The 23,331-nt window shown below is 40.0% G+C and overlaps 1 protein-coding gene across 1 annotated transcript in view; it reads left to right on the top strand.

The window, feature by feature from the left end:
• ANKS1B (ankyrin repeat and sterile alpha motif domain containing 1B) overlaps positions 1-23,331 on the top strand; it is a 757,754-nt gene that overhangs the window by 99,995 nt on the left and 634,428 nt on the right. The window contains exons 2-3 of the mRNA XM_034778452.1: positions 433-513; positions 10,815-10,971. Of these exons, the coding sequence (XP_034634343.1) occupies positions 433-513; positions 10,815-10,971 (238 nt within the window). The remainder of the gene's footprint in view (positions 1-432; positions 514-10,814; positions 10,972-23,331) is intronic.

Raw genomic sequence — 23,331 nt, 5'->3', positions numbered from 1 at the left:
TGGCAACAACTAATCTCACTAGTATAAATTAAGAGTAACTGAACTGAAGTCAACAAAGTTATACTGGTGAAAAACTGGTGTATATGAAATCACAGTGTATCTCAATATATTCAGTAGAGAATTCCAAGTAACAGAACCTTATTACTGGAAGAAGAGATCTAACTGGTATTACAGAATAGTCATTAATCTTTAAGAATTGCCCTACACGAAGTTCAAGATTGCTATAAAATGAACATATGCAAAATGATTTTTATAAATAAATATGTCATCAATATGTCGCTTTCCACATACAAAGCATTTCTAGATAATTTGTGCTTGATAAATTAGCCACTTACATTGCAGGAATCTTTACATTCATATAATTACACCTATCTTCAAACATTTTTGTTTGCCATTACGAACAATAACTTTACAATTGTGTTTTATTTGCAGCATCTGGCGAGGCCCAAATATAAACTGCACAGACAGTTCGGGTTACACTGCTTTACACCACGCAGCTTTAAATGGACACAAGTAAGTGCCATGTGCCCAATATTTATGACCGTATTTCTCTGGGTAAACTTAAAGCTTGTAGCATAACACTGACTTCTTCTTTGAGTATTGTCCCTATGGGTTCCACTTCAGTTGTTCCTGGACCCCATGTGACTTTGATCAGAAAATTTTGGTAGCAGTGCCCAGTGTTCCTTCTAATTTTTCCCGCCCATGTGCGGAATGAATTTTGTTATGAGCACCAATATGGAGTGATGTGTGACACATTGCCTCCATATTGGTGCACATAACAAAATTAATGTGGTGGGATGGGGCCAAGGGGTTCAGAGTGTGGGAGGGGGCTGAAGGCTGGGGCAGAGAGTTGGGGTGCAAGGGGGTGAGGGCTCTGGCTGGGGGTGTGGGCTCTGGGGTGGGGCCAGGGATGAGGGGCTTAGGGCTAGGGCAGAGAGTTGGTATGCGGGGTGGGGGCTCTGGAATAGGGCCAGAGATGAGGGGCTCAGGAGTGGGGCAGATGGTTGGGGTGTGGAGGAGGGGTTGAGGGCTCCAGCTAGAGGTGCGGGCGCTGGGGTGGAACTGGAAATGAGGGGTTTGGAGTGCAGTGGGGCTCCCCGGGGCTATGGTGGGGAGAGTGGACTCCCTGCAGCTCTCTCTCCCCGCAGCAGCACCTGGGTGGCAGGGGAGAGGTCCTTCTCCCCCAGCCACGGCAGGTCCAGGCCTAGCTGGATCGGGGCCAAGGGAGGGGTGCCTGTCCCCCAGCCACGGCAGGTTCGGGGCTGTGCTGAGTCAGGGATGCAGCAGGGGCCAGGGTGTCACAGCAGTTCCGGGGCTTGGGGAGAGGCATCTCTCCCCATCACAGCCCTGAGTGCCTGCTCAGCGCTTAATAAGCAGCTCCTCGGCCACGCAGCTTAGAGGGAACTTAGGCAGTGCCCATTTGGTCTCCATCTGTACCATAGCTATCCTCATGCCCTGTATCGAGTATATATAGGGCAGTGTCAGACGAACTACCCTCAGTTCCTTCTCAATAGCTTCAGCCTCACATGGAGCAACTTGCAATATGCACTTCTTTACAAGTCTGCTTTTAGAACTAGTTTTTCCTATAATTTAGTAATTATATATTGACCTCCTTAGTTTTATTTTTTGTTAGTGTTTGAGGGGATTTTTTCCAAGATAACTTTCATCTCATTTCAAGCCCCATGCCTGCCCTTGTTTGAGGTCGCCCCCTCCAACTCCCTGAGGGGTTTCTCCTTTTTCTTTTGAAGGAAATTATTTTCCTTCCTTGGGTTATGCCTGGATCCCAAGGTTTTAAGCATTGCCTAAGTTACCAGCAGTGGGTATTACAGCACCAGCCAAGGGCCTTCTCAGATCCAATGCAGTTAATGGAGAGTTTTCTAGAGGCCAAAGGATTGCTAGTGGCAGAATTTCCCAGGGCCTTGACATCACACAGGTCGGACCTGAGAGAGACCTGGGAGGGCGACATCAAGTCAGTAACATGCACTCTAAGGGGTCCACCCCCAGGGAAATCCTCCAAGATGGTCAGACTGACCACTAGGCCATGGGAAATCCAGGGGGAATGTTGGTTGGGCTTGGACATGAGACCACCAGTGAAACAACCAGTTATCTCAAGCAACTGGCCACTACTCCATGGCCGAGTTCACCCCAAGCTAGGAAAGATACTGTCAGTGCCAGCCCCATAACTTAATAATCCTGTGGGCAGACAGGGTACATCAAGAGAGATGCTATCTTATGGAATGTGAATACATCCAGGACTGGACTGCAGAAACCCACCTATTGAAAAGGGTTCTCCCCAAGTTGATGGTGCCAGTGATGGTCTAGAGGAAGGGAGTTCAAGGACTCTTGGATTCCACCTGTAGTCAGACAATGGTCAGTGGTCCAAGCCTCCTTAGTAGGAGATGATGGCACTCCTAAAAGTTTGATTCACCTATAGTGTATACATGGCAATGTGAATGCTTACCCCGACCAATGTTTACAACTGACCGTGGGGGGACATACCAAGGTTATAATCATAGCTCTGGCTGAGAAATTGGCCTACCCTATAATCATAAGCTCAGACTGGCCATTTTTTGGCAAGTTATTAACGAACATGCCCACCGAGTGAACATGGGTCCAGATTGGTCATTGCAGAATTAACCCCAAAGCCTGGTAAACCTTGGGAAGTTGGAAGACCCTAAGCAGGGCACATCACAAGCAACATGGTCATAAACCCTGTAGGGAAGGAAGGAAGGAAGAGGTAATCAACTTCCAGGGTTGGAGTTTTGTGGAGGAACAGAGGAACGACCCTATACTTAGAGAAAAGGAGCATTAGCAATTAAGTGGGCCATGGATTCCCTCAGGTATTTCCTGCTGGGCAGTCCCTTCTCCTTGATCATTGATCATGTTCCTCTATGCTGGCTCCATACCATGAAAGATCTGAACCCGCATATGATATGGTGGTGTCTCATGTTACAGTCCAACGGCATCAGGGTGCAACATCAGGTGGGAAAGGACCACACTAGAATCAATTTTTTTTCTGCGGGAAATTGGAGATGGAGGTGACCTGCCTGGAGATTGTCCTTACAACTTGAGGAGTGGGATATGTGAGCTGGCATGTCTTCACCCTATTGAGGAGGAAGCTAACAAGCTCTTCAAAGAAGGTAGCTAATGAGCTTTTCTGGGTCCAGGCAGCACTAACCAGGCACACCGTCAGGGCTTGCTTGGGCTTAAAAATAGGGAAACCTGCCACAGAAAGGGGTGACAACTCAGGGAAGACTCAGAGACTGCTGGTTCTTCTTTGAGTGATTGCTCATGTCCATTCCATTGTAGGTGTGTGTGCTCGCCACATGCATTGGTGCCCGAAGTTTTTTCCCTCAGTGGTATCTGTAGCTACTAAAAGGAAGAGGGGTGTCTAAGGATTGACTCTAACCCTGATCAGCACAATAAAAAGCCTGCCAACAAGCTGGGCTCCAAAAGGTGAATGAGAAACTGCCCAAGAAACTGAACACTTTTCTCCCCCTTTTTCCTTTCTTTACTTTGATCCCCACCTTGGGGAGGCGGGAAAGACCTTTATTTTGTCTGGCTATACTGTTGTATACCCCAAGCAAGGGAAGGACTCTGTGAGTGCCAGAGAAGGGAAGCAACCCAAACCGTGGTCTGGTGGGAACTCAAGGGGTCTCCACCCGTCACATGGACAAGTGTAAGACTTCCTAAAGACTGGCGTTCTGCTCAGCTGACAGGACTCATTCAGTAACAGCCTCTAGACTTGTTACAAGTATGGGGAGCTGTAGTGAGTACCCACAAGTGGTATCTGGCCGGGAGAAGAATGTCAGGCAGCACTGGAGGGGACAGACACAAGGGGTTTTTGCCAAAGGCCCAAGGATGGGTCTCGGTGGGTAGCTCCATTTTGTTTCCTTGCTCCAGTTGGGAGTTTGGTTGGAGAAGAAATTTGGGCTGGACCCCCACAGGCACCATGCATTGTGTATATCATGTGAAAAATTCTGGGGGTGCTCCTGTCCTTATTTGGGGTCTTCTAGAATTAGACCTCTTTGCCACTACCTCAGTAGGAAGTGTTAGAAATTTTGTTCAAAAGGTGGCTTGGGTCGTCACCCATAGGGCAAGTCTACATTAGAAGCACTACATTGGTGTAGGTGCACTGCTTTAGCATGTCTGGTGAAGACACTCTATGCCGACAGGAGAGAGCTCTCCACTAGAGGCAGAAGCTATGTTGGCAGGAGATCCTCTCCCACTGACATAGCAACGATGTGCACAGTGCTTAGGTTGCTGTAACTTGTGTCGCTCAGTGGGGTGGCTTTTTCACACCTCTGAGCAACGTAAGTTATATCAATATGAGTGGTAGTGTAGACATGGCCAGACTCTGTTAGAGATCATTTAGAGGTAATTACAGCTTTCCATTCCATGGTCAAAGGACTCTCAATCTTTGCTCACCCCACCACTTCTTGATTTATTAAAGGATGATCAAACCTTTTACTGCATCTTAGACAACTGATCTTGGCATGGGATTTAAGCTTGTTCCTCAGTGCCCTGATGAGACTTCCTTTTGAACTATTGGATCCCTTCTACACCTCTCTAAGAAAATTGCATTCATAGTGGCTATTATATCTGGTAGGAGAATTGGAGAATTAGGAGCTTTAATGACTGACCTTCTACACCACCTATTATAAAAAAAACATCCTTGCTTTTTACCTAAGGTCACTACATATTTCCACATTAACCAGGTCACTCAGCTGTTGGATTTCTACCTCAAACCTCACCAAACTAAAGATGAAGCTTCTCTTCATATCCTAAATATCAAAAGACCATTAGCCCTTTATTTGGAAAGGACTAAACTCTTTAGGGCCTTCCCCAGATTGTTTGTCTCTTTCACACATAGAGTTAGTGGAGCTCCTGTCTTGACCCAGAGACTTTCTAAGTGGTTCTCTCAATATATCCTCTCTTGTTACAAGGCTACTGATATCCAACCACCTCCTTGGGTCATAGCCCACACCACTAGATCACAGTCTACCTCTACAGCCCTATCAAAGAATGTTTCAATTGCAGAAATATGCAAAGTTGCCACATGGGCTTTGATTCACACCTTTTTTAAATATTATGTTCTAGTTCACACCAGGGTATTTGTTGCCTGTGGTTCCGCAGTTTCCAGTCAGTTTCCAATCTAATTTCCTTAGATTTGTCTCCGAAGCACCTATCTCCTTAGAGGGTACTGTTTGGGAGTCATCTGTAGGGACAATACTTTAAGAAGAAGTTACTTATCTGGTACAGTAACTGGAATTCTTTGAGATGTGTGTCCCTATGGATGCTCCACCACCTACTCTCCTTTCCCTCTGCTTCAGAGTTTTTGCCTTATGGACTTTGCAGTAAATAAAGAACTGAGGACAGTTTGTCCGACACTGCCTTATATATCTTCAGTATAGGCCACAAAGATAGCAAGGGCACATGTTTAGACTGAATGGATACTGCTACCAAAAGTCTCAAATTAGAGGCACATGTGCACCTAAATGGAACACTCATTCTCAGAGAACTCCAGTTAATGTACCTCTTCATCTTAACACGGGGGAAAACAGTCTAATAAATTGACTTAACAAAAATATTTGAATTAAACTCCTTTCCCAAGTCGCACATATACAGAAGAATTTCTGAGAGTATATGATTGGCACTGAAGAGACAATATCATAATCAAACAATTAGAACAGGAAAATGAGAATCAGAATCAGAGTTTTGGATTCTGTTTTGATTGTTCCACTGTCTCTTGTTTGTCTTTGAGCAAATCTCTTAGCCTCTCTGCGTTGATTACCCCATTTGAAATTGGGGCTATTAATACTGTCATGTCTTTTCATAGTTTGAAGAAGAGTTGGCCATCAAGACTGGAGATAAGGGCCTGATCCAAAGCCTATTGAAGTTAATGGAAAGACTTGCATTGACTTCAGTGGGCTTTGGATCAGATCTAAATAAAATAACATAGACCCCGAATTATTGTATTCCTAAGTCTATTTTGTTCACAAATAGTTACACTCTTGGCTGAAGAAAGGTGAAGTAAGATAGGAAAGACAGGGTATTTATTATGTGTGATTAATTGTATTACACAAACCTGCCATTTCTCTAATATTACCATAGATCATATTCGTCTTACAGTCCATAAGTGCTAATTTTATTTCTAAATTAACAGACGTAAGAGAAAATAATGCTAAGGTCAGTATTGTGAATCCTCCAAGTTTCACTCCTGGAGCTAGGTTCAGAATAGTCAATTACTGTCATTTATCTCCCTGGAATTAGCCCAAAGTAATTAATGTAGTCCACTAAACTTTGAAAAAACAGAAACATCATGGGCCTTTTCTTATGATTTATTCCTTGTGCAACTGTGTATTCCCAGTTGTCAGAAGACCAAGGCTTAGCTTGCAAAAACTGCCCATTTTTTTTAGTGTAGCTGTGAATATTTCAGAAAATATGGGAGTATTGAACACAAACCATCGCTTTGCTACTTTAAAAAGTGAAAATCTGAGCAGAAGCATAAATGTTGCAATGATATGCAGAACCAGCCATAGACTTCAGGCTAATCATAATAACATATTAGCATTCTCCAACATAAGGAGGGTATGTTGCCTCTTTAGGTCTATTTACATTATCTATTTAGTTAGTGTTTTCATAGATTACACTATTTTTTCTTTCAGAGGTTTAGGATATTATTTTCAAACACAATCATTGTTAACCTAACTCTACTTCCATTGAAGTCAAAGGCAGGTTTAGACAGGATTTTTTAAAAATAGGATTACAGCAAAAATGGCTAGAATTTGAAACTTGAGAGTTGGTATAGACATACGGCACAATCCTATGGGGTATAAGTACCTCCTGACAGTTGTAGAGCATCCTCAACTCCGACTGACTTCAAAATCAATTCTGAGCATGCTCATTATAATTTGGTAAGAGTTAGGAATACCTAATGAAGCCTCAGTCTCCCCGTGACCACTCTGAGAGATCACAATGCACATTTATGCTGCCCATTTTGACAGAGAAGAGAACAGCTGCTTCCTTGAGCAAAGGGATGAGCAAAGCAGGAGCATCTGCTGGGAAAATTTATGTGAGGGAAATTGTAAATATCAAACTGGTACACACAGGTTTCAAAATTGTCCAAAAACACTGCCTGTCTTATCATCAGGGACAGAAAACAAAACAAGAGTGCATTTTTTCTGAAGATCCTGTGATTGGGTATCTGCATATTTGTTACATTCAATAGTATTTTCCAAATATCCAGCTTTTACTATGTTTTCAAAAAAGGAAATATCTCTCTGTGTTGAAACAAAAGAGTTGTCACAATGTAAACCTGTTAAAAACAGTCTCCAGCCAAACAAAAAACAACCACCAAGTGTGGAAATTAACTCTTCCCCCTTTCCATTCACCTCAATAAATTTTTTTGTGAATTTCACATGTAAATGAAAACAATTTACTGTAAAATTAAACAAAGACAATGTCTTTTTTCCCTTTTAATTTTAAATAGCAAAAGAAATGAAATGACAAAAGGTACATTAAAATGTTAGGGTTGCAAATTAAAATCACAAATAGTCAGAAAATTAAAAAAATAGCATTTTCTACAGCAACATTAATTGGCTGTATTGCAGATATATTGCATTGTCTGTTCCTGCCTTTTTCTGGTTAAGCTTGTAGGTTATAATAAATACATTAGTATTTACTATAAAATATACAGGATGCACAATGGAGCCGAATCAACATTGTTACTGGAGTTTTAATTTTGACATTTTCTGATTGTTTGTTTGTGATTTTAAATACATACCTTTAACATTGCTTTAATGTGGTTATTCACATTTATATAGAACATTTCTCTTAAACTCCTTTAAAGCTATTTTTTTAGCTTTAGTCCATGACCTCTGATTCTTGTGTCCTATCAAAACAGCTTTTATCCTATCAGTTTCATGGCATCCACAGTACATACTCTTCAAATGAGCTGTTAGAAAGACATCCATTCCTTACATTTTTGATAGATGTCTGTAGTAAGTTAAGGTTACCTTGGCACTCTTTGAAAGAGTAGAAGATAACAAACAACTTTGAACATCAAAGTCTATTTTAGCAAAAGAAGAAACGTTGGCCAGAACATAGAGGTTATTTACCACCAAATGCGTAATATGTTATGTTAGACCTCACAATAATTGCCCTATCAGTAGCAAACTCAGTACTTTGTAAAGTGCTGTGGGAGACCTAGAGCATGAAAAATGCCTTCAAATCAAATTCAGAACTATTCTAATTACACTTTTTTACCAGTTCATTCTATCATTTCTATCATTGTTCTATTCTGTACCTTTTATATCTCACCAATCATCTTTTTTTACTGCCAGTGTTCATCATTGTGTACTGCAGCCTACTAGTAGTCTAAGAAGTTATTCAGGGGATGATATAATACATTCCTTTAAGATGTCATTTATGGCCATCCAATATTTCTATTGTACGTCCTTATTTTCTATTTGAAATCATTCTTGGTATGTTTGTTATCACTCCCAGGTCTTTTTATTGCTTAGTGTTCAGTTAAAAGTATACTCTTTAGGCAACTTTTATCCCCTTTGACTTCATTAATTTGTATCTGCCCAAACTGCAACTTCTGAGCTATCCATGCTCATAAACACTATAGCTTTCCCTGAATTTTGATTTCATTGGTCTACATCATTTGCTGGTTCATCTGATTTGGAGAAAACAAAAGTATAAAATATGTATTTATTTACTACTACATCTTAGTTGTATTTTGATCAAAATATTTTGTTTATAGAATAAATATTGAACCTAATCCCAATTGCTGCAGTACTCCATTCATTATCTTCTATGTTTTTTAACTTTTTACTAGTACAGTATGCTACACTTTAAACAGCATATTATATTTTCTCAATCGAGTGGCTCTGCTATTGTCCTGAAGCACAACTCCTAGGTTAACTATGCCCATCAGCCACTTGAGGCAGTTCAAGAAACATTTTTGTTGGATGTCAAAGTGTTGGCCTCCTAAGAGCCCACATCATGCCAAACCTCTCAGCCATTTGCTTCCACCAGGAAGTAGTTGAAACAGAGCAGTGATTGGACTTGTTTCTTGGGTCCACCTCTTTTGGATCAAAGAAGTGGTAGGGCTAACCTTGCTTCCTGTGGCCTTTTTTCACAGTTTGACCTTCTCAGTGGTAGGTAAAGCCCAGCATAAGATGTCACTCAAGACCCAAGTCCATTAGACTGCACAGCCTTTATTTGGCCTCTCTGTGCCAGATTTGTCATGTCTTCTTCTGAAGGCAGCAGTGCTCTTTCAGTGGCAAGATATGGGTGTATCTCAGTCACTGGTAGGTTTTCTCCCTCCTTTGTCCAGTCTCTTTGACAGTATGCCATTGTTCTTATTGCCGTGTTTGGGACAGATTTAGGGACCACAACTATTTCCCCAGGGTTTGCATTTGCCTGTATTTTTAGTCAAGTCCTAAGTTCTTAATGTATTAAATAATGTTTTTTGCAGTCTGCTTTGAAAGTACTCCTAAGATTTTTGATACTGCCAGTTCTTAAAGACAGGGCTGGCTCAGGGTTTTTTGCCGCCCCAAGCGGCGAAGGGGGAAAAAAAAAAAAGCGCGATCGGCGGCACTTCGGCGGCAGCTCAATGGCGCCACTTCATTCCTTGGCGGCGGGTCCTTCGCTCTGAGAGGGACCGAGGGACCTGCTGCCGAATTGCCGTCGAAGACCCGGACGTGCCGCCTCTTCCCATTGGCCGCCCCAAGCACCTACTTCGTTCGCTGGTGCCTGGAGCCAGCCCTGCTTAAAGAGCCAATGTTTGCTTGTCAAGAACTGCCTCTACTAGCTTATGGGTGTAGTTAACTTGTTAATTATTCAGGGCTGTCAGAAGATCATTCCATCCATGAGAAGACAAATTTAAAGGTAGGACACAACTGATTTATTTTTTAGCATACTTGCGAACTGTAGCTCATACCATACTATCATTTTTAAGCAGAACTTCCTATTGAAATCAATATGGAATTTTGCTTAAAAATCAGTGGCTTAATATAGCACCTTCTATTTAATCTCTTATTATAAAGTATGGTAAATCCCTACAAATTACAATTTAAAAATGCTAACAGGAACAAGATATAGATGAAAAAATAATAAAGTTGTTTTGTTCCTCGTTGATCTTGGGAAATGGAGAGTAAGAAGCCAAAAATGAAAACAGGATTTCCAGGGAGATTAGTAAATACCCAAGTGTGGTATCGTTAGATGATCTCTTGCTATGGGACTCTGTGGAGGCAATGTCATGAAGAAGAAAAAGGGGTTACTTACCAAGAGTAACTCTCGTACTCTAAATAAACTGCCTTCCACTCTTGCACTGTGCTTCAGAGCTCAACTCATAGCAAGACTTCTGAAGGGGAAGAGAAACTAGGGAGTGGGATTCTTATATCTTCATTCTGTGCAATATAAGTCTGGAGGGACATGCATGTGCTCTCTTACTGTCAGCTACTGTTTTAAAAGGTTCAGTGACTATGTGGATAGGCTCATGTGTCTTACAGTGTGTCTCTGTGGAGGCAATGCATTAAAAGAACCAGCATTATTGTCAGTGAGTAACCTCTTTATTCAGTCAATAAAATAAAGAAGAAACATGAAATTCAGCATTTTGGTCTATGTTTTGCAATCTGTATTCAGTTCTTAGGCAAATTAATTTCAGTAGGTTTGCATGAATGACTGTGGGATTTGGCTCATCTGTTATTAAGAATAAACATTTTGACAATGTGTACAAACTTTATAAAACAAGCTGTCCTCTCAATTTTTAGCTTTTTTCCTTCCTTCCCCCTGTTTTCCAGGGATATAGTTCTCAAATTACTTCAGTATGAAGCATCAACTAATGTGGCAGATAACAAAGGTTATTTTCCTATACACTTGGCTGCTTGGAAAGGAGATGTAGATATTGTGAAGATTCTCATCCATCATGGGCCATCACACTCCAGAGTGAATGAACAGGTGAAGTGATTAAAAATCTTTGTTTATGTCATCAGAAAATAAAAGTAAGTATTGTTTAGGTTTGACAGAGTTACAGCCAGATTCAGCAAAATATGTCTGTTTTCCATGCAATTTAATGCTCTAGAAACTTATTTTGGGTTTGGTAAAGTCTTCCATGTTGCATTTGCAGAATATATTTTCTGCTGAATTGGGCATAGGCACTAAAGAAACTATATTTAAGGAAGATTGAGACATTGCTATTTGTTTCTAGAGTCCTTTTGAAGGCAAAACAAGCTTTCACAATACAAGTACAATGAGCAACATACTCACTTATAACATATTCACTTCCTTAAAAACTTTTATGCAGTAAATTACAATATTTTCCTATCTATTTGGAATGTAACATAAGACAAATTTATTGTGCATACATATACTACAAACAAATATGGTATGTGTATATATATATGAATAACAGGGGCTAAATGATCCATCCCTTCAGAGGTATGGCAAATGCTGGCAAAAAAGATACCATAGTAGGTAGGGGGCAGGGTCTATTCAACAGGCTGTTAGCTGGTGATATAGCTGCTGCAAGACCCTCTGTGGCTGTTATGCATGTTTCATAATAGTTGCACTTGTGGGATTAGTGGCCAGACAGCAGCCGATCCTTGAGCAGAAACCATATCAACTGACCCCCAGGCTCAAGGTATTTTCCTAATCCCACCAGAGCTGTAAATTAGTCTGTCTAATGGCACTACCTGGCCAGGAAACCTCTCAGTGACTTGCAGTATAACAGATTCTCTAGACTCCCAGCCCACTCTGGAGATGGTTCCTGTTCCTGTTCCTGCCCCAGCCTTGCCTAGGCCCCATTCCAGCCTTGTCCGTGGGCTGTTCTGATCGTGTTCCAGATCTGTTATACACCCGCTCCAGCTTGCATCTGCCTCCTCACCCCCAGACCCTTGGACTCTGACCATCCATCTTTGACTTTTGGCATGTATCTGGATTTCAGCTACAATACTCATTTGGCTTTGTCTACGGACTCTGATTTCAGTTTTGACCCCAGCCTGTGCTTGGACCCTGGTGCCAGCATTGCCCTTATCCCAGTCCGGACCCCTATGTCTGGCTTCAATCTCTGCTCCATCCACAATGCCTGACTACCTGGAACCAGCACCTAACAAGGACAAGACTAGTTGAGTTACGGGATTATCACACTGTCAATGTGATGCACTCTTCTGCAGTGTGAGTGCTGCTTCTGTGAAAGAAAGAAGCAAGATAATTTCTATGGCTAAACCTGGCCACCATCTTGAAGAGACTTCTCAGGCTTCCTTATAGTTCCTGGGTTCTTTGTCAGCACACTTTGAGAAGTAGGGCTGGTTGGAGAAGATGTTGATTTTTTTCATGAAAAAATTAGAAAGAAATGGAAAGTTTTCATTTCATTAGAAATTTTGTGTTTTTTCATTTTTAAGAAAAACATTCAAAATGAACTACATGAAAATATTCATTTTGCTTCAAACTGAAAAATTGCATGTCTTTTTGGGGGGGAGGGGGAGTTCCTTCCTTTTCTGAATGAAATAAAAATTGCATTTAATTTGTTATTAAATTTTTCATTACAAAAATCAAACCAAATTAAAATTTTTCATGACAAAAATTTTGACCAGCTGTACTCTAAATCTGCTTCCTGAAGTAATGATTTGCTAGGAGCTGCTGCCAGTGCACAAAGGAATAATGAACAGCTGCTGGCCTTACTGAGGCTCTGCAGGTCCCCGCCAAAGGGCAAACCATCCCTGTTAGCCTGCACAAATGCAAGAAGAACTCACTTGCTAGAGAAGAGGCCCTCCCTGAAAGAACAGATGAGTCAGAAGATGAGGTAAGAGTTGTCAGCCCCTTTCAATCTATGTCCCTACCCCCAGCAGTCATTAGGTGAAGTAATGAATGCTTCATGAAGGCTTATGCTTTTTAAAAATTCTTTTTTCTATCCTCCAGAGAAAAATCCTAAGAGTCTGGCTAAGACCTTCCTTGGAAACTTCCGTAACGTTGTTCAGACAATTATTTGCCTCAGCCCCTAAGACTAAATTCATAAGTATAAGTGCCCAGGCTTTGGCACTCCCTAAGTCTTGTTGTTTTGTTGTGCCACCAGCCTCCCCAGTTTCCTCCTCAGGAAGGTGAGGTGTCAGACTGAGCCTGAAGTGCAGCTTGCTGATTTAGCAAGGAATCTCAAATGAAGACTGGGAAAATGGACTGAGGACTGTCTGAACCTATGAGACTTGGAAGGCCAGAGGAGAAACTGGATCCTTCAGAGCCACCCTTTTCCTGGGGATGGAAAAGCAAGAAAAAGCTTGCCCTGTGCCTGAAATTTTATGTAGACAGCATTTACCTTCATGGATGACAAACAAGATTGTTCAGAAGATGTAACTGTCACAATGCCTGGAGTGGCTCACAGCTAAAAATGCCAAACTCAGGACTGACTGTCAGAAAATAGGGCAGACACCCCAAAGTGGTGGTATATTCTATCATTAGATTTCACCAAGCCAGTAACAAAAGTGTACTCCTGCATCACTATATTAGTTTTACCTTGGAGTCACAGACAGTCCCCTTAAGCATTCCAGCCCCCTTTCACCACCCAGACAAACTGGACTTTATTATGAAAGATTATTAAAACCAAATTCACCACGCATTAGGTTACTTCCAGTCCCAGAGGGCCAGTCACTTACCCACAGGTCAAGGTATACTTCAGATCTCACCAAAGACAATGCTGTAGCCAATCCTTAGTAACTAAACCATAGATTTATTAGCTAAGAAAAAAGAGAGTTATTGAGAGGTTAACGCAGATAAAACTACATTACAGTGGAATCAGAGTTGTAGTCCAAATGATAGAGATGTAGTGTCTGTTTGCTTTCCATAAGTTCCTCAAGGTTTCCCAAAATAATTTTGGGGTCCTCTATCCAATCGCATAAGATTCCCCTGTCAGAACCCAAGCAGTCCAGAGATGAACAATCTCTCCCAGGATCTAGTATTTTATAGATCTTGCTCACAGCAAGACAAGCTGAAAACAGTTTGGCAGATGTTCCCAGCATAGCATGTGTCCATAGATTTCCCAATGTGGGACACTCAATGACCTACTCTTTGACACTAACCTTCTACTTCCCATGCATATACATGTAATCCACTTACACAGATTTACATAAGGTAATTGCCAGCCATTCATTATAACAGAGATAGATAAGTGAAAACAATACAGGTAATATTCATTAGTTTCATGCAGAGTATACACATCTTTGATCTTAAGGTTAATTAAGTACAGGATACAGACAGATGAAAACAATACAATCATCAATACATTTCCCTTGATTTCTTATCAACATCAGGGAATGGGTTTTATGCCTACCAATTCATTTAACATCTCTTTGATATCCACTCACAAGTGAATGGGTACAATTAACACTTCTTTGGGGTTGTGACCTGGGCCGGCTAGCTATAAGCGCCACAGTAGCTCCCTCAGGAATTTACAGGTTATTTGACCTGTCAAGTGGATTTTATAGTCCTGCACTGGTCAAAGATAGATTATTTAATCTTGGATTCCAATGTCTCCTTCAAGGATTCCTTAGATAGAATGGTGGTGGAAGTTACCAGAAAGATTTTTTTTTATCAAAGTCCCATTCACTTCTTGGCTCCTAATGATTCTTCCTACGTATTCAGATCTTCCATCTACTGGTTGATCAAGCGGAATCTAGAATCTTGTGCCACTAACCCTAAAAATGATGGGAAATCTCTCAAAGATTTTGCTTGCAATTAATAGTTTAAATGAAATCAAACACCCTGCTCTCTTTCTGACAGCTAACACATTAAGCTCGTTCCTGATGGCATAGGTGGGGAGACCTTTCCTTCTGGAATCATGGTCCTCAAAGCATCCACTTTTGGGGTAAAATATTTACCCTACTTTTGGGGTAAATAAAAATATTTTATCCTCTCAGAAAACAAGGTTTCCCTCCTATGTTATAAAACTCAAACCTTCTGGATTTTACACTAAGGGTTACTACTTTTCCATCCTTGAACAAGTGACTTATCCAGTATTAATATCTTGTCCCTTAGTGCAGTAAATGACATGGTAGACGATGGGACAGTGAGCACTTCCCCTCTAGTGTCTAGTATTCTGAAACATTCACTTACTGAGACTCCCATTTGGTCCTTAGTTTCTCCCTCTTGTACTAGAGAAACTAGGTAAACCATCATTTTAAGCCATTCGGTGCAACAGACCAACATCTTTTTACCTTGGAAGTGGTGTTTCTAGTACCATTTAAATAAACATATTATGTGCATTATTATAGTGCCTCTGGACCCTGATCAGGATTTTGCTAGACACTAAGAAGACACAGTCCAGACCAAAAAATCTTACAATCTAATTAGAAACAACTTCAGCTATGAAGGTTGTAGAAACGGTGGCCTTATCTTGCTATCCACCATAGTTAACTTTTCACAGGGATAAGGTATTAGTTAGGACTTACTCCAGTTTTCTTCCCTCAGTTTTGTCCCCTTTTCATTTGATATTTCCTTCCCAAATTTCTGACTCTGTCTCCAGGCAAAGATAAAATGTGGCACAACTAAGATTTGAGAAGCAGCTTTAAGTTTTACTTAACCAGGAATGAATACTTCCATAGTGTGGACTGACTGTTTGATCTTTTATTAGCTGTCTAAAGAGGGAGAGAGAGTGTAAAGCTATGTCATAGCCAGCTGGAACAAATCCGGTTCTCAAGAAGCCTGTGCAGCAGCTGAGACCCTGTGCCAGATCAGAATTTGGGCCCATTCCACTTGGGTTGTTGCCATCTCCTGCGCAGAAAGAGGAGAAATGATAGTTGATGAGCTATGCAAAGCAGCAACTGGGCATTCTCTTTCCATACCTTTACTAAGCACTAACAGCATTTTCTCACATCAGTCAGAGTGCTTAGAGCTGTGCTTCCATCTCTTTCGGGATGGAATGGGAATGGAAACTCAGTCTTCCTATTCTATGTCCCTCCCCTTTCCCTGTGCCCTCTGCTCAGATTAATTTTAGGTGTCCTGGCTGGCCCTCCCCCAGGGTTTGTAGTATGCTGCTATATGGAACCCATGGTTTGTGTTGTTGACTACAGAGAAATGAATTTTAAACCCATTTAGCTGATTATTTGTGTGTGTGTGTAGTCTGTGCCATCACAGAGGCCCTCCCTAAGGAACATTTATTGCAGCAGACACTCACTATTAGCAAGAGTAGGCTAACAACTTTTCTTTCAGATAGAGAGGAATCAAACTGGAGGGGAATGGGGGGCCTAGAGAGTTCAAAAAATCCTGTAATTTAGTTGTTCGTTATTTTGTCTACACCTAACAATCATGGGAATCCCATGCTGTCTTGGCCAAATCACATACAGCTAATTTATAGGTAACGGGGATTCAAATAGTTATTAGGCCTCACAAACTAATGCTCAAACATATGAAATGAGATTAAATATAATTCTGGTGCAAATGGCAGGTAGTAACAAAATAAGAATACTTAGGCTTGTGGAAGAAAAATAAGATTTTGAAAAACAAAATACCAAATGGGATACATGATATCTGTTTAGAAATTCTTGATAGGAGTAACAAGGAGAGAGACCATTTTTTAATGTGGTACAGAGGGATGTAATTAGAAGTAATCAGGTGAAAATAAGAAAAAAAACCATGGTGCGATCTGTTAACAGTCCCCCAAGGAAAGAAGTGGAAGCACTATAGTTTGACAGGTTTTAAAACTGATTGGAAGGAGCACTCGATAATATACTGTAGGGAACAGGCCCTCATTGGCAATGGATTAGACTTGACAACCATATACTGTAGATCTTTTCCAACTCAAATATCTATGAGTCTATGGATTTATATGGCAAATTGCCATATTATTTAATGTTCCATGCAGCATTAAGTCTTCCATGCAGCTTCTTCTTCCCTTGGAAGGAGAAGTAAGGCACAATCACAGCCAGGTAGCCAATGGCAGTGTGGCAAGGCAACTGACCTGGCTATGCTGTCAGAAAGGTAGGGGTCTGAGTGAAGCACAGAGAGGATGGTATTTCACATAAATGCCTCAAGATCTGTGGAGTTGAATATATAATTTCCCACACATCCTCAGACTCTTCCTTGTTTTATAGCCATGCTCTCTGCCACTTCTTGGCCATCACATATCTCACTCACCCACCCAAAGTCCGTTTTTTGCATGGCTTACATTAATATTTTCTCTTCTCTGGGTTTTTCTGCACAAAGGGATACTTTTGCTTATGATTAAAAATTGTTTACATTACTTTTGTAACATACCCTTACTTGTCACATAGTTTATTGCAATGTTATGTAAAATAAATATTTTTGAAAAGAAAACAATATTAAAGAACAGAGCAAGAATCAAAGATGTACAGCAAATGAGAGCAGCATGTCCTACATAATAGTATTACATACACAAAACATATCAATTAATAGATTTTATATATGGTATTATAAGTAAGCAGAAGTATTTGTTACAGATTTAAAATATAATCTGCTAATATTATAGAATCATATCCAGCATTTTAAGCTCTGAATGCCCCCTACTGTTCCAGTTATATAAAACTATGTCTTAAAACCAGTACGGAGGCCAACAATTGCATGACAATCATGGGGGAGAGGGAAATGTAGACTGACAACTCTCCAAAATAAACATAGATCGAATACTGTAGGGCAAATAATATATGATTAAGATTAGTGAAGGCATTATTTACATAGATATATTTTAGCTAATGTGAAAGGTATGTAGATTGAGTTACAAAATGTAAGAGGGTTGATATTGCAAAACAGAAAAATGTTTAAACCAAACTGATGTGGAATGCTGAAAATGTTTAAACTATAATTTGGCTGTAGACTGACAAATGAGAGATCTGGATTCATTAATAAATTAATGCATCATATATCATTTAAAACTATAGGTACTATAAAATATATAATTGTCAATATATGTTCAGGCTAATACTTTCATCAATATAGTTCCATCTATTCAAGCATTTTTTGTGGCGATTATGATTTCTCATAAAAATATGTACATATATTCAGAAGCCAAAATATATTTTTTAAAAAGTTAACACGCACCAAAGGACAGCCACCAGATAGCTCAATATGTAAATGTGAGTAGTTCAAGAAAAGCGTGAAAACATAATCAGGTATAAAAAATGAAAGATATGGAGGATGACTACCTGGTTCAAAATTGTGATCTTTCTACATTTATTGACAAAATATGAATATTAACACATTTAAAGAAATGATTTGGACACTGATGATGTTTCTAGGTAATTTTCCTCTCTACAGTCTGTAACTGTCTCTGCCCTTTTCTCTGCATCTGACACAGACTTTTCCAGAACTTTATGCATTTAATTTAGAGCAGCATGCTTCAGTGCATCAGATTGTATTTTTTATTACAAAAGTCATCTTGTTTTATATTTCTGTAGTGCCTCTAGTACCTGTTCAAAAATTTGCTATAAGGTGAGGAAAAGGAGTGCTAGAGGTCCTTATTGCTGTAATAACATATTAATAATTAACTTTTGATACATTTATTGGGGCCCCTGAATCATCAAAATGAGGTATAGGTATTACATGTTCTTATTGATGTCACTTCAGTGACTTCAGTGGGTGCAAGGATCAAGCCTAAAATAGGCTAAGAAAATGTCTTTTTTGAATTCTGTATTTAATAAAAAAAATTCTATTCTTCCCTCCACCCTCCATTTTTAAATGAAGATGTGGGTTGTCTTCTCCAAAGCTTGACCTCTGCTGCATTCAGGGTATGCATAAAGCAACTTGAACTGCACTTACAAGAGCTAAGTGTCATTGATTAAAAAAGCTCGGTATCTTAATATGAGATAGCTGCTGCTCTAAAGGAGAGAAGTGAAGAGAAACAAAATATCTTGTAACAAGAGTAAACGGCCCTCGGCTCTTAATTAAATGATTATTTAAACGTATTTTTCTTCTTGCAACTGGCATTTGTAGCATCTGGTAGATTATTCTGGAATTTTACTACATTTCTATTGTAAACATACTTAGTCTACAGATACTTAGTTCTCTTAAATGTCCTTGTGCTGGTTTGTTTGATCTTCTATTCTGGCTAACCACTGGACTTAGGTTTTCTTACTGGGAACTGTCCAAAGCTAGTTTATGTGAAAACAACCTTTCACCATTCTCTCATGATCTCTAGATAGCCCAGATCGTCCCTTTTCCAACCTACCCCACCCCCGTTTATGTTCTCCAGAAAACTATGATAAGTTAATGGAAGCCACATATATGCATCCAAGAGCAGAAAATAGTTGTGGAAATGCAGACATTTTCTTAATTGAAGGTTAACATTATTCTCATCTCTGTATTTAAATCACCCAGTGGTTGATCTGTCATAAAATATTTGTAGTTTTCTGGGCAGACCAGGCCTTAGCAGGTAATGGAACCCTATTCCTCGACAAAGCGAGATAGTCAGCAGAAAGTTCAAACAGCTATGGAAGCCCCTAAATAAACAAACTGAAAGAAGCACACAAATCTTTGTAAAAATGCAGACCTCATATTAGAGAGCTCAAATAAGCAAGCTCTCAAGGTCCCACTTTCACAACTCTTTAAATTTGCTCTGGGCTGGAATAGTTCGGTGAATGAGAGTTATTGGAGGAGTGAGGAGAAGATTGGGTCTTTAGTCTGTCTTAAAATACTCTGGATTTTTAATTTAAAAAAATACTTGACTGTATTGGGCATGGGGTGAATTCTGATTTCTGTTTGTTTTTGGATGGAGGCGGGCTGTTTGTGTGGAAATATATGGGCTGTACATGGCCCTTTCACTGCTCTTCCTTAGTTTACTGGTCCATTCCCGAAGCAAGGAAAGAAGAAGGGCAGGTGTCTTTCTAAACTTACTGTAAAACAAAGTCTGCACACCAAAAGAGTCAAAAACAAATACCTTTCTATGGCATGGCTTTAACAAAGAAATTAACATCAAGCTCAAGAGTTCTCTCCAGTCATAGCTGCCCAGAGGGTTCCTACTACAGGATTAATCAGCCATTACCCCTTTTTAGAAAGACACTCCCGACTCCATTATAACCAGATAGAGTAATAAGCCCTTTGCCTGAGTGACTCAGAAGAACCTGCTTAACTTTTTCCAGCAGGATCAACACTTGATAACAGGGTGGAGTGCTCCAAGCAAGCACTGTCAGCCTGTTATATGGCAGGAGGTGAATGTGATCCATTTAGGATCACCCATTTATTTGTCTAGTATGTATACCAACTCATGCTTTTGATGTCTCTAAGTCCTTGTTGTCACGTGCCTCAGTGGTTCACAGCCATGTTAGATTTTTACTTACTATTCCTATGGTAAACATGAGGGCTCTCTGGGGCAGGAAGTTTGTAAGGATCCCCTTGCAAAGTTCCTTCTCATTATTTCACTGGAGAGCAAGGTTTGTCCCACCCTGCCTGGTGGATCTCAACAGTTTGGCACGTGTCATAGAAGGTCAGGGCTGTTTGTATGGATACCCAGTGCTGCTTCACTGGCTCTAGTTCCTGGTCTTCCATCCCCCCCGCACTCTCCCACTTCAACCACATCCTGGCAAGGCTGTTTTCAGGATCCTCAGGAGGGGGCTCAGTGGAAAATATAATACAGATTCAGGCTGTATTATTTTTTCCACCTGAATTCCATGGGGCTGGAAACGGTAATCCCCTTTTCCTCTGACCTTCCCCCTGTTTCTCTTCCAGCCAAACCAGTCTCCACACCCTCCCCAATATCACCTTGCAGAGTGCATTCTGTGGCATCCAAATGCCAGGGAAACAGTGCTGTCGAGGTGGATGACCACCCCCACCTTTTTTCTTCAATGCACAGATCTGGTGGGATGATTCAATCCTTGGTGATGAGCATGCCATTGCCAACATGTTTTCAAATACAGTCCACACCTTATGTAGAGTCCAAACTCCTTCCTTCATGGGAGTTGATTTTATTAACACAGAAATGAACAAAAATACATTAAGTTCAGTTCAGATCTTATCTCGAGGATGGGCAGACAAGTTGGGTGGAACTACTCTATACAAATCCTGTCTTCTCTCTCTAGAGAATCTCTCCCACCCCTCATACATTCAGAGTATTCTGACTCTGTAAGAACCCACTGATTGTTCCCCACTAGTATCACTACTTGCTTGAAGGATAGAGTATTTCAGGGAAATACTAAAGTCTGTCAAATTAGATAGATATATATTGTACAGGGTTCCAAAATAGGTTGGAGCTCTCTCTTTAAAATGTAATTATTCTGTCTCTCATTCATGAATTACTCCATCCGCTGATAGTTTTTGGTGGGGAAGGGGGGTTATTTTGTATTATTAAGGTTAATTAAAGGTATAACACAGTATATATATTACCTGTTCTGTCAGCAGATATATATTGTTTAATTAATATCAGATCTTTTCCAAATTGGATCTATTTCTAGTTCAGCAATGACTGTTTTTTTAATTTCAAAATCAGTTTGTTTTATCTTTAATCCAAGTATAGTTTTACTTTTGCCAGTGGGCACATGGGTGTTTATACAAAAAATGTAGAACAATATTTTTCAGACAACTGTGGTTTACAGAAGCTCTTATTTAAAACTAGTGTTTTAAAATCTATTTTTCTTTAAATATGTTCTCATATAACAATTCAGGTCAGGTATTCATTATGCAAAAGGAGTTAATTTTCATCCCATCCTACAGTATTAGGATTTTGGACTAATTGGTATCTTTAGATACCTATATGTTTGCCGCCTAACACATTTTGTTTGAATCATCCTTAGGAAAATATAAATAGCCACATCATTAGAGATGTGTGAACTGCAGATGATTTAATGAAAATGGAATTGAATTATTTTCAGACAAATATATCAAAATATTGACATGAGATTCCAGATTCTTTTATATATCATCCATGAATGACTAAAAAAGTTATAACCCTTCAGATTAAAAATTCAATTGTATATTTGATGGGTAGCTATATCTGATTTATAATTTTATGTTAAACTTCTGAACCTTTATAAAATTTCTAGGGACCACATTTTTAATATTATCCATACAAAATGTGGATGCAACTACACATCTAATTTCTATGTGAAACTACTTCCATTGCATATGCAAATAAGGGAATTGCATGCACAATGTATCATAATTGGCTATTTTATTGCAATTATCTGAAGTGCATACATAATTGCAGTAAGTGTGCGTGAAAATTAGGCTTCAATTGCCTGTTTATTTTAGTGCAGTTTTGTTCACAACGTTTTGAAAATGTAGGCCTGTATGAATAACTCGTACTTGTGGTTTGGGTTATGGTATTGGGGAGAAACTGTTTACAAAGGTTTTCTTAACCGAGACTTGTATCACCAAAGATGCACAGGGAGTCATTAGAGAATACAAAGGATCTCAAAAATCTCAACCATTGTAGTTTGTCCACAAGACAGGAAGAGTGTAGTCAAAGAGGATATTGCTTATTCTCTATATTGGTTAGGAGGTGGACCCAAGAAGGTGTTTGATCCAAACTGGTTGTGGAAGACGAGTCCCCCAGTTATCAGCTCACTTTAGCATGCATGCTCCACCTAGCTTGCACACCAGATACCTGCTTGGGGTAAAAATAAACAAAAGGTTTATTTAATAGACAAACCACATATTCAAAGATGAAATAGTAAGGGAGAGTTAACATATACAAGATGCACAGTAAATAAGCATAAAGACGCAGCCTCAGGCTTTGCACTTCTGTATATAAAATCCCTTTTCTAATACAAGTTGCCTATTGCCTTTGCACATTTTGCCAATCTACCCCCTAACTGTAGGGTGGAATCTAGTGTTTCACAGACAGTTTCTGGATAAAAGCTTCAATTTCTATTCTCCTTTTTGAAAGGTTTCTCCCCCCACCCTCCGCCCTTTCCCCCCCTCTCCCCCTCCGTCTCCCGGCATGATGATTCATGGTTATTCAGATTGGGGAGAATTCCCAGTTGTCTCAATAACTTTCCATTAACTCTAATGGCCCATCATTTGTCTTTTCTTGGATGGTACAATGATAGGGGCTTGGAGCTAGTCTTGTCTGGTTGAAAAGGCCGCCCCTCCCTGCCTAACTGCCCAGGACCCCGCTGTGAGATGCGGTGAAGCTGCACTACAAATTATGAGAATGGTTTTCTGTAAATACAAATACATAAATCATAACCACAGTCTGTATACATATCTCATAATAACCATTATGTTTAGAACATTAAATGCTTTCATAAAAGATCTTACTCCACATATTTTTATAGCACAATAACAATATATACAATCAGTTGATTCAGCAGCTTATTCTTTTGGGTTCAAACCCCCTGTTCTCCCCTGGGGGTGTCTGGACTCTGATTATCACACAAAGATCTT

Source organism: Trachemys scripta, chromosome 1 (genome assembly GCF_013100865.1).
Source record: "Trachemys scripta elegans isolate TJP31775 chromosome 1, CAS_Tse_1.0, whole genome shotgun sequence".
Taxonomy (NCBI): Eukaryota; Metazoa; Chordata; order Testudines; family Emydidae; genus Trachemys; species Trachemys scripta.
This window is presented reverse-complemented; position numbering and strand designations above follow the sequence as displayed.